Genomic DNA, 12,895 nt, shown 5'->3' with positions numbered 1-12,895 from the left:
CTTGAAAGACTGACCCCTCGGTCCCAACGAACTAGAACTTTTGCTAGCTTGCATAGCCTTCCTCCTAGCAATACTGATCTCTGCTTGACGACAACGATTCACTAATCCTTCGTACGAAGTAGGATCGTCACAGACTGAAACCCGATCAAAAATCTCCTGGTTCAAACCATTCAAAAAGTGAGAATATTTGGCTGCAGAATTCTCACTGATGTGAGGAGCGTACGGCAACAGATCCGTAAAACGCTTTTGGTAATCCTCAATGCTCGAATCTCCTTGCTTAATGGTCAACAGTTCCATCTCCTTCGCCTGACGAAGAGCTGGCGGAAAATGATGATTGATGAAGGCCTGACGGAAATGTTCCCAACGAATCCGCCCATGCTATTGAACTAGAATGGCAGAAACAGGTTTCCACCATTTCCGAACTTTTCCTTGGATCATGAAATCAGCTACCTCCATCTTCTCGTCTTCGTCATAGTGCAGCACTCGAAAACACTGCTCCATGATATCGACCCAAGCTTCAGCAACATCAGCATTCTCATCTCCAGTCAACGGTGGAGGTCCAATCTTCATGAAATCCATAATGTTGACACGGTTCCTACGTCTCCTTTCATCATGATCTCAGTGACGCCTTCCGTCACGATCTCTACGACGATGTTCTCGGCCAGCCTCATCGTCGCCATAACGACCATGTCCCACACTTCCGTGACTGCTTCCGTCTCCTGACATCTTAAAGGAAACCAAAATCAACCTTTAAATCCTCAAAACAGAATTACTAATGTCCCAAAAATCTTCGCATGCTCTGATACCACCAAAAGTAGCGCCCTTACCCGAGCCACTACTAAACAGACTACTAAGCATGCAACATTAAAACTTAATAAGAACAATTAAACAGCGGAAACCAAATAATTAATCATCTTACAACCCAAATTAAAACAGAGCAAACAACAGCAGTCTTAAACATTAATACAACCATATCGAAACATAATTCTAAACAATAAAACGATGAACCACATAAAACCTCCACTGGATCACCACTCCGAACCGTCCAACCTAAGACCTGCCCCGTGGAATGGGGTGCCCAAGATGAAAACAAGGACGTGAGCGACAATCGCCCAATACGAGAATGTACGAGTATACAAACTGATATGATGCATGCGAAATGCAATATGCTCGGATATCAAGGATCAAGTCAAGAATCTCATGCTCAGTCTAGAGGCGCCTGAATGTGTAGTCTCTGATCTGCCCTAGGCATGTTTTGGCTCCCACACTCATCATCAAGACGTGGACCTACAATGTCCAGGTCATCAGAGCCCGCGGGTCCCGTCGGACACTGTAGCTCTCGATGCCCCATCGTCCACAATACAGAATAGGGCTGAGCGGCCCCAACAAACGAGGTATATCTCAAAAGATATCAGGCTCAACATGATATGTCATGCATAATATGCCAAAGCAGTAAAACATGTATAATGCAACACATAAATATGCAGCATATAAGTGTGTATACTACGCTTGGATATCTCAGTCAGTACATCACGTACCTCACTAAAACAATCTGACAGAAAGCTCTTAACCTAGACAATACCAACAATATGAAATCACTATCAAACCAGATTCTGAATTACCAAACATGCTATAAAGTTCTTCCTAAAGGCTTTAGGATTATACCTGCGTCCGTCGTCAGCCCGCTGATGATGTCTTGATCTCAGCTCACCGACCCCCCCTTCGAGTCGACACTAGCTCCGAAACTTCCCGACACCAAAGTGCCCTAGAAACTGGCTAGAAAACCTAAGGTAAAAGACTATAACTCTCTCTCTGAAGGATGCGGTGTAGGAAACAAAAGAATTCGGCTTCCATTTATAGGCTGCATCCGGACTATTTCAGAAATCCGAATCAATCTTATCTGCCACGTGTCAGAATCTCATTCGTCTGGTTGGATTTCTCGAGATAATGTAATCGAAAGTAGATCGGGTTATCCATTTAAAATTCGGTGGATCCAACAGATTAATCCCAAATTATCAATTCGTTAATAATACTTAATTAACAACTCTTTAATTATCTCTTAATTAATACTTCATTCAAAATACGAATTCGGGTCATTACAGATGGCCCGAGGAGTGTGTGAAGGATTGTGGTTAAAAAGTTCTCGAATATCTTAGACAAATAGTTAATCTTTTCATAAGATTATATAGTGATAGCAAATCAACTATAAGAATTGCTCATGGCAGAAATCAATAGGCATTTCATCAAGGAAAGTATTCTCTTTGTTTCTACCTTGAAACAACTCGCAAATATACCCCCCCAAAGGTTTGATGAGACACTCGTTCGAGGATCAAGTCAGCAAGTTCGGCATGATTGTTATCTTTGCACCAACTTAAGCGGGAATGTCGATAAATTAGGGATTTTCATATTTTTGTAAAGTAGCAATTTACCATAAAATTAGAATTTGTCACTAGTATTTAAGCTGGAATTGTTCCATGGATTACTCTTTTTTGGCCTATTTATTGTACACATCTTTAACCGATAAATAACAAGAAATAATATTTTCTTACTTATGTTTTCTCCTTCTCTATTCGACAAAAAAACGACCAAATACGGATCGTCATTGACCAAAATCAAATCAAAATGTCTCCAAAAACTACTTCTGTATCTCACACCATCCAACAAATAAACTTTTGGTGCTCATTTGCTTTAAGATAAAGAATAGGAAAGCTATAATAATAGTAAATATTAAATACCAACTTGACGATAATAGCCCAAAGGAATTTTAAAATTACTCTGAATCAATGTTTAAAGGGCTACTAAAATATGATTGGCACATCTTCAATCTTATCTTTCCTATTGAAACAAACGCTCATCAATTATCCACCTTTGAAGGAAGCTAGTTACACGATTTCGTTAATCAATCAATCCACTTGATGATAGTTTGCTGTCTTCAAAGTGGTTTTATATCTTACAATCCCCAAATACACTTGAAGCCTTGGATGAGAATCGTGTTAGAGTGAGTGTCTCCATTTTGGATAATTGTTTAGGAATGAAATAAATATGGAAAGGCTGTAGGATACAATTTCATTATCTAAAATGATTATTTTAGAAATCCTGTAGATAAACCTCTTCAAAGTAAATATAATAGTTTCCTTTGCAACCGACCTTTTGAATTATAAGTGCTATAACCTTTCCAGTTCGAAATATTTATTTTGATAAAAATTCAATCTAGCATGTATACTTCCGGGTTCAGAAATTATCAGATATTTTGTTATCAACCTCTTGTCCTAAGTAGTTTCTCGATAAAGTCCACGTATCATAGCTATTGCACAAGGGCTGAGATCAAGATTTCACTTTCTTACTGCGGCAGGTACATTTTTTGTCATTCGACATGTAACTGATGCTTAGGGTTTGACTTTGATGGTTTCAGCATTTATTCTACTCACATAGAAAAAAATTCCATCAAATTTGGAACTACTTTGACATAAAAACAAAATCTAACAAAGGACTGAAAGGAATCTCTTATTAAATCATAGTCGTTGATGAATGTGGTGGCCATAATTAATCCATAAGAGATCCCATCCTGGTTTTAAAATTTAAGCTTCAATCTGTTTCGTCAAGTGGATGCAAAAATTAGAAGTGCCCAGCCACTGTAGAAATCAGAAGTTGTACCTCAGTTTTGGATTTTCCACATGGAATTTTTATCGACATCCAGGTGCATGTAATTGCGTATTTAGAACAGCCTCAAAGTAAAATTTACTTCTTAGGCTTATTAATCACTTCAAAGCTCCTAGAATTTCTAAAACAGAAAATGAAACTACAATATACAAATAAAATTCACAAGGTCTTGAAAAATGTGTTGCAAGTTCAAGCATGAGTAATATTTGGAATCCTTTTTGTTTTATAAGAAACTAGATATTATTAATAAATAAAGTTTTACAATACTAGCGGATGAGTAATCCGCAAGAGGAAAAGTATCACAACGTAGAAAATACTAGCCTACTAACTTCATGCCCATACAAATTTTCAATCCCTAATCAAATCAGAAATAAAAAGATGTTGAAAATCTTTAATAGTTATTGTCCAGCTTGCAACCTTGAACTTGATCTTCTCCCAGACTTCCTCTGCTATGTCCGTATCCTCTTGAAATATTCTTTTATTCCTCTCCAACCATATAGACCAAAGCGTACAGTGTATGACAACGTGCCAGAAGCTCATAAATTTTCTGCTTTGAATTCCTCCCGGCTCCATGATAATCATATCTGCCGCCTTCCTCGGAAGTACCCATTGAAAACCCAACTCACGCAAAACTTTCGTCCAAATATCTTTTGAGAAAGAACAATGCACCAACAAGTGATCCTGATTTTCTTCTTGCTTCTTACATAAAGTGCACCAATGAGGACATAACATACATAGAGGCCACCTCTTTTGAATCGATTCACAAGTGGGTAGTTTTCCCAGAGCCACAATCCACGCGAAAACCTGAACTTTATGAGGGATCAGTACTTTCCAGATTTTTTCGAAGTAAGGAAAATAAGAGTAAGATGAAAAAAGAAAGAAAGAATTATAAAAGGATCGAACAGATAACTGACCTGAATGATCTCCCAACCAGACTCTCAAATCCCCCACTCCCCTCTCTAATCTAACCGATTCTAGAACCCCTAAAAGAATACTGAACTCACCCACTTCGATCTCATTTAACTGTCTTCTAAAACGGATGTCCCAATGAAAGGTATTATTGAGTCCAGATGAATGCGAAACCAAAAAGCTATTGATTGGTTTATTAGTAGTGGAGCAAATCCTAAAAATGGATGGAAAGCACTCGATTCCCCCCCTTCCAAACATCTTCCCAAAACCGAATGACATTACCCTCTCTTAACACCGCCCCAACCAATTGAAGAAAAGCCGGGTAAGACCGAGAGATAAATTTCCACGGGCTTCTAAATGTTGTGTTCCTTGCCAACCCCGCATCCCACCCATTATCTTGGAGACCATAAATGCTTGTTATAAATTTTTTTCCACAAAGGCTCTCTTTCCACCGACCCTCTCCACCACCATTTCCCCACCAATGCTCTATTTCTTAAACAAATATTCCCTACACCCAATCCGCCTCTGTCCTTCGGTTTAGTAACCTGTTTCCAGTCCACAACATGACAATGCGTGTCCCCGTCAGCCCCATCCCACAAAAAATCCCTCATCAACTTCTCCACCCGTCTTGGCACTCTAAATAAAGACATGAAGTAAGATGGTAAAGCACTCAATACTGACTGTATCAAAACTAGCCGTCCCCCCTTGAAAGGAAGGCTTTTTTCCATGAAGCTAATTTTCTTGTCATTTTTTATAAGACCGGTTCCCAAAAGTTAAATTTCGTGGGATTACCTCCCAATGGAACCCCGAGGTACTTTATTGGTCAAATATCTTTTTTACATCCAATTTCCTGTGCCAAAGCATCCACTTCATCTTCCGGAAAATTAATTCCCAACACAACACTTTTTTTCCAAATTTATTTTCAATCCCGATTGATTCCCGAAACAGTTAAGTATATCCACTAATGCAATGACATTGCTTTTCGACTGGACCAAAAACAAGGTATCATCCGCAAACTGAATATGTGAGATCTCCAATTTCCTCCTCCCTATTTCAAGTCCTTTTATTTCGTTTAATCCCCTAGCCTTATCTACCAATCTTCTTAAAACATCAACTACTAAATTAAAAAGGAAAGGGGATAATGGATCCCCTGGCGAAGTCCTCGCTCCCCCTTGAATTTTCCCCTCGGCCTTCCATTAATGAAAATCAAAAAGACACACTCGAGACACATCCCATAATCCACCTCCTCCATTTTTCCCCAAACCCTTTCATATGCAAGACATAATCCAGAAATCGCCAATCGACATTGTCATATGCTTTTTCCAAATCTACTTTAAGGATCCAGCCTTTCTTATGTTTCCTTCGGTAGTCCTCAACCACCTCATTCGCAATTAGGTAACAATCCAGAATCTGTCTCCTCTTAATTAAGGCACACTGGTTCTCCTTGACAGTTCTATCCAATACTTTCTTAATTCTACTAGTCAACACTTTGGCCAATATCTTGTACAAACTCGTCGTCAAACTAATCGGTCTGAAATCCTTTACCTTAATTGCCTCGTGTTTCTTTGGTATTAGGCAAATATATGTTTCGTTTGTAATGCCATTAAACACCCCTCCCTCATAAAATTCATCAAACACTTTCATCAGGTCTGCTTTAACCGTATCCCAATTATGTTGAAAGAAAGCCAATGTAAATCCATCCGGCCCTGGCGCTTTATCACCATCACAGTCAAACACCGCTTTTCTAACCTCTTCCTCTGAAAAAGCAATCTCCAACTCCTCCATCTCAATCGAATTTAAAGGACACCATTCCACTCCATCGATCCCACCTACCCCAACCCCGTCCGATTTTCTGTATAGATTCCTATAAAAATTGATTATATGCTCCTCAATCTGTCTGTCCTCCGTAATCATAGTCCCATCCTCTGACTGCAGTTTATCTATCGTTGCTTTGTTCTTTCTGTTTGTCAAGAGTGAATGAAAGAATCTCGAATTTTGGTCCCCTTCCTTTAACCATTTAATTTTGGATCTCTGTTTTTCCATTCGAAATCTTGAAAGTGACAATGTTTCCAATTCACACCTTACTGTTCTTCTTTCCTCATGTAAAGCTTCTGACCAACCTCCTTCCAACTCTAACACATCCAGCCTCTTTATCATTGATGTCAATTCTTTGTACCTAACACCCACATCTCCAAAAACCTCTCGATTCCATTTTGAAGCCTCCACTTTTATTCCTTTCAGTTTGATCATAAACTTATACCCTTCCCACCCCTGACCACCCACATTATTCCACCACAACCCCACCAATTCTTTAAATTTATGGTGCGAAAGCCAAGCATTCTCGAATCTAAACGGAGTAGGACCCCACAACATCTTAGCGGTGTCAAGTATCACTGGACAATGGTCCGAGGTAATTTTGGGTAGCACTATCTGTCTAAAATTGGGAAACAAATCCCTCCAACCCCCGGAGAATAGATATATGTCTAGTCGACAACAAATCGGATCAGCCCTTAAATTTGACCATGTATACTTTGCATTCAAAAGTGGAGGGTCATGAAGTTCCAAATCCTCTATCAATCTGTTAAAACACAACATGCTCGTAGTAATGGAATTGCTGTTCAGTTTTTCTCCTGCATTTCTGACCACGTTGAAATCCCCTCCCAGGCACCAATGTGCACCACAAATAGAGCTCAGTCCCGTTAGTTCATCCCATAACATTTCTCTTTCTCTTGGCTTCACTGGTCCATAGATGGCAGAAAACCACCACTTGTTCTCTTCATTCCCGCAAATCTCAACGGACACCGAAAAATTCCCTATCATATTGTTGCTCACCACCACCACCCTCGGATCCCACATAACAAGTATACCCCCCGAACTCCCGACCGAAGGCAAATAAACCCAATCAACAAATCTGGATTTCCACAAACTAGCCACAAATCTTTTATCAACCAATTCTTGCTTAGTTTCCAAAATAACCACTAAATCCGGAGATTCCTTACGAATGACAGTACGAACAAGCTCCCTTCTTTTTGCCGCCCCTCCTCCCCTTATATTCCAAGAGCATATTTTCATAACAAAGAGTAGGAGCCCTTCGAGGTTGAGCCTCTCTCATAATTGATTTCCCACTTCAACCTACTTAATTTTCGTCTTAAAATTCCGGTTGATTTCTTCACCTCATCCCAACAATTTCCATCTGTATCATTTCCCCTCCTTTGTTCAACAGTACAAGAATTTTTATCCAAGGTAGCCCGTATGGAAATCTCTCCCTCGTTACCCGGCGAGTCATCGACCTTCACTGCCCCCCTCCTATTAAACCACTAGACAACCCCAACACTGTGAAGGACGAAGGTAATATAGAATGGAGAAAAAAAGAATGATTAAGAAAAGAGGGATGATTACCGTTAAGTACCTTTTTCCCACATTAAGTTCCTCGTTAACTCGTGTAATTGGCTCAATGATAGGCGCAGTCTCCTTCGACGGTGAGAACAACCCCTTCAAAACCGCATCATCCTCTACAATATTAATTGATTCCTCTGATGGGAAGGAAACTTGACTATCCGAATCTGAAGTATCAAGTTCATTTTGCAATAAATCGTCGCTTGAATCATCAAAATCTGATTCGACACTGTCATCTAATTCATGAGCCCCCAACCCTCGGCCATCTTCATTACCGAAGAACTCTTCATCAACTTTTCCATCGTCGAGTATTCCCTCAGTATCTTTGATTCTTCTGCTATAAACCTTCCCATAAGTAGGCACCCTTAAGTACTTGTCTCTACTGCCCCCTGACTCGTTTTTGTCCACGGCCTCCTCTTCACTCATAGAATGGATCGGTGACTGATTGAATAGCTGTACATCTTTTGGTACCACTTTCCCCATTATCTTCGATACTTTTCCTTCCAAGTTTGTACCCATTGTCTCATTAATTGTTGCAAGTCGTTGCTTATGTTCCTTTACCAAAGGATTTCCTTGCGTGCAATGCATAGTTATTCCAGTGTCATCGTTGTTATCAGTTTGTTCCTTAGGTTTCTGTGCAATTTTCTTTCCTGCAGTAGCACATTTTGTTTGCGCCTCATTCCTCAGCATCTGTCTTTGAATATTTGTGTTGCCCCAACCCGCCACTGTTTTCTTTCCATTCACCAGTACTTGAGCATAAGTTTGACGCTCATACCGCTCATAAGCTTTTGAGTCAAAGGAATCTACGCGAATTCTAATATCTAAGCTCCCTTCTCCCATCTGAATCTTCATCCTGTTATTAATGAATCCTCCGGCAGTGCCCTTCACCTTTATCTTGGCTGCTTCCAGGTCACGAAATTGCAAAGTATTCTTGCCGATGTCCAACAAGCCCCCACATTGATTCCCAATAACTGAGAAAGTGTCCCTCGACCATAGATTCCACGGTAACCCATATATACTAAGCCAATTGTTGCAGCACATGTCTACCGAATCTATAGTGTTAATATCCGGCCTCCATTCGTCGAAAATCAAAGACACCCCCACCATCGAAGAATCCTCTTTTGAGCTTCAAAAAATATGAATATTCATCGGCATTTGATGGCCACCAAACTGCTTTGTTTGCTTGAAATGGCAATAATTCGACTACTTTGTTTGAAGGTTTTCCAAGGATTGTTCGAATCGATTCCCAAGTAATATTCGCCCTATTTTTTGTAACAATGAGTGCCTCATGCCACTTCAATTCTGTTTTTACTCTGTCAATGTCTTCCTTATCTGCCATTGATCCTTGTTTAGCATCCATTCGTGCTGTTACATATTCTTGTTCCTTTGTAATTCTTTTGTAGGTGTTGTGTTCATGTTGTACAAAAGGTTGTTGACCCCTTCTGGAATAGCTCCCTGACAGCAACCTTCCCAAAGCCTCCGATATACTCTTCCATCCCATTGATTTGAAACCGCTCGGCACTATTGTAATTTGCTTTCGGCCCCTCGAGTCGAATTTGTTCACTTCAACAAAGCTTCCACGTTTGTTGTTAATTCTCTGTGCTGTGAATAACGCCTTCTTTCCCCTATATCGATGAAAATCCACGCTAGAATAAATATTGTTGCTGAAATCCTTAAATCTCGAACATAACCATCTTGCCTCCTCACGATGGAATCATGTAGTTGGATCTCCTAGTTCTTTCAGCCCACCAAACCGAGCTGCCCCCATTCCCCAGCCTCGATGTAAACACTTTATGTTCAAGTTTTACCACCTCATCCCTTGATGCCAGCCAAGAAACCGAGTTCCGTCTGCTTGATGCATACATTGTTTCTGAACAGCAAAATTCCCGTCAAAAGTAAAGTACAAGAAAGCGAAGGCTCTGACAGAATTTCCGGCGATGTTCGTTGATATTCTGTGACGATACTACTGAAGCTGTCAAGATAAGAAGAAGAAAATGCTTCCAGCAAAGGTAACGAGCATGGGTCGAAGCATTCTTAGCAAGAACAAAACGCGAAACTGATTGAAAATGGAAAAGAATGAACGTCGCCGACGGCCGACGGCCGGGGCCTTGCAATCGCAGAGTCATTTTCTTATTCACAGTATAAAACATAAGTAGAGCCTTTTATTACATTTAAGTAAAGAATTTAAATAGCATTCCTCCAACAAAATGGCAGTTTTTGTGTAAGTAAGAAACTACAGTCATTTTGCTGAAGTTGCTATTAAATTTAAATTTTGTTCGGTTCCAATGTTTTAATATTTTATCCATAATATTTGCTAAAACAGGTAGCTACCCTCTGGGATCATACTTTGTTGAGTTGAGCTAAACTAAATATATTGTTCCTTTCATCAAACAAAAGCATAAAATGAGTATTGACAATTTTCTCCCTGAAATGATATTAATAGTAGCAACGGAATTTATTTGTTTTACAGATGGAAATAGGTCGCTGCCATTAAAATATTCTTTACTATCAGTATAATTTACAACTTGAGAATATCATTAGACTGATTAGGCTGGACATCAAATTTGATTCAGACAGGAATTTGTTAAAGTAAAATCATCATTCTATTCATCAAAACCTGCTCTTACCTTGACCGTGACGACTATACCCTTAATATTGCTTTTTAGTAATATCATTAATCCTTAGACATGTTAAAAAAAAAAAAAAGCAAGGCCATGGAACTCTACCACATCTTGCTATCATCCACACAATATTTTTAGCATACAGAAACAATTAATTATCTGCTGGAGAGTTAAAATTGGTAACGTCATTCTAAAATCATTCATTGACAACAAGGTGCCAGCAAACATCCAGCGTGAGTCAACACCAAAAGTTAAAAATCATCACATGAAAATTTTCATATACGAAGTTCAGGTTGCAAAAGCATACAACATACATTACAATCTCTTGAATACTGATACCATGAATATAAATAAAGGATAAGCTACCAGAACAAGTACTTTGAATGATAAGGTTTATTGTACCTCAAAATCATATATTGGTTGGTTGCAACCATGGCATCTGAAACATTCTGGGTGCCACATTGCACTCAAACGACTCAAAAATCTTCCATGGCCAATCTCTGTGTTGCAACCAGCACAGTTCCTAAAATAGAAAGCAAACCAAAAAAATTATGCATCGGATTGTAAACGAGTGAAATTGATTAAGACTATCCCGCAAATAAAGGTTAACATCGACCCCCAGGGTTCCTCAAAATAGGAATCATCTCTACCATCATAAGAAAAGTGTTGTGCATATACCCGATTGAAGTCATAATTAACAGCATCTATGTACTATTCACCAGCACAAGCCAAAGTAGATGAGAAATCTTGAATGCCAAACATGTGCATACAGAAGTAATATGTGGCAAGATGTTACGCGAATTTTTAACAAGGCTCACAACAACAACATTTAATAATAAAATAGGTTCGCTTATCAAATAAACCATAGCCCTCAAAGTGGACATAAAAAACTAACTTGGAACTTGTGAGCGTATTCTAATGGAATATGACAGCATATCAAAAAATGGTCAACTCGAAGAAATTCAATGAATATAAGCTCTGAACTGTGAAGAAATTCATAAGATGGAATTTTATTTCTTACTTGCAAAGAGAATTGTACAAACGTTTATACAGCTAGAATGCCAACAACTAGAAAAGGAAAAGATAGCTACAAATCAAAAGATAATAATCAGCAAATTTAATTTTGGTGAGTAGATCAAATTAACTCCTAAATATCAGCGTGTAAATCTCGCAGATCTTCAAGGATTTCCACATTACCCCTCAAGCTAGGTTGTAGATGTTGAGTAGTCCTAGCTTAGACTTTAGTTCCTCAAGTTGATTCCTAGGCACTGCTTTTGTCAAGATATCTGCAGTTTGATGACTTGTTGGGATGTAGCGTAAGTAAGATGATGCTTGCTTCAAGTTTTTCTTTTACAAAGTGTTTGTCAATCTCCACATGTTTAGTTCGATCATGACACACTGGATTTTTTGCTATGCTGATGATAGACTGGTTATAACAGAACAATTTTATAGACCCTGACATGTGTATGCTCAGTTCATTCAGCAATCGTTTTAGCCATAATCCCTCACATATGCCTTTTGATAAAGCTCTAAATTCAGCTTTTTCACTACTCCATGACACTACCAGTTGCTTCTTGCTACGCAAAGTAACCAAATTTCCCCAAACATAAGTGCAATACCCAAGTAGATCTTCTATCTTCTATAGATCCAGCACAATCAGCATCAGCAAAAGCAAATTCCTTTTGAAGAATAAACCTTGACCAAGTGCATTTTTTAAATACAGTAGAATTCTATACACAGCCCATGTATTCTTTAGTTGGTTTATTCATGTACTGGCTTACAACACTGACAACGAAAATAATGTTTGGTCTAATATGTGAAAGGTAGATGAGTTTTCCAACCAATATTTAATATATTCCTTTGTTTACATACAAATTTCTTCTTTAGTTCTTAGTTTCGAATTTTGATCCATAGGTGTGTCAGTTGGTTTACATCCAAGCATCCCAGTCTCCTTCAATAGATCCATCACACGTTTATGTTGTGGAACTAAGATTCCCTTATTCGATCTAGCCCCTCCATGCCCAAAAAGTACCTAAGGTTTGCCAAGTCTTCAATTTTCAAATTATTTGGCTAGAAAGTTTTTGAGTTTTTGAGTTCTACGAAATCATCTACAGTTAGAATTATATCATCGACCTAGACAATAAGGATTGCCCTTTGATTGGAGGCGGACTGTTTGACAAACATGGTATGATCATCTGGGGTTTGACTATACCCGAATTACTTCACAACTTTTGTAAATCTATCAAACCAAGTCTTTGGTGATTGTTTAAGACCATACAAAGATTTCTTGAGTTTCCAAACAATGTTTG

At 38.9% G+C, this 12,895-nt stretch overlaps 1 protein-coding gene and 1 long non-coding RNA gene across 5 annotated transcripts in view; one reads left to right on the top strand and one right to left on the bottom strand.

Moving 5' to 3' along the window:
* Positions 1-12,895, top strand: part of LOC140975927 (uncharacterized) — a 91,222-nt gene that overhangs the window by 20,039 nt on the left and 58,288 nt on the right. The window lies entirely within an intron of this gene.
* Positions 1-12,895, bottom strand: part of LOC140975272 (protein DA1-related 1-like) — a 40,732-nt gene that overhangs the window by 15,090 nt on the left and 12,747 nt on the right. For all 4 annotated transcript variants that reach the window (XM_073438886.1, XM_073438887.1, XM_073438888.1 and 1 more), the window contains one exon: positions 10,989-11,109. In XM_073438886.1, the coding sequence (XP_073294987.1) occupies positions 10,989-11,109 (121 nt within the window). The remainder of the gene's footprint in view (positions 1-10,988; positions 11,110-12,895) is intronic.

The sequence above is a fragment of the Primulina huaijiensis genome, chromosome 4 (assembly GCF_012295235.1).
Source record: "Primulina huaijiensis isolate GDHJ02 chromosome 4, ASM1229523v2, whole genome shotgun sequence".
NCBI lineage: Eukaryota > Viridiplantae > Streptophyta > Magnoliopsida > Lamiales > Gesneriaceae > Primulina > Primulina huaijiensis.
Note: the sequence above shows the minus strand (reverse complement) of the source record. Positions and strands in the feature narration are given on the sequence as shown.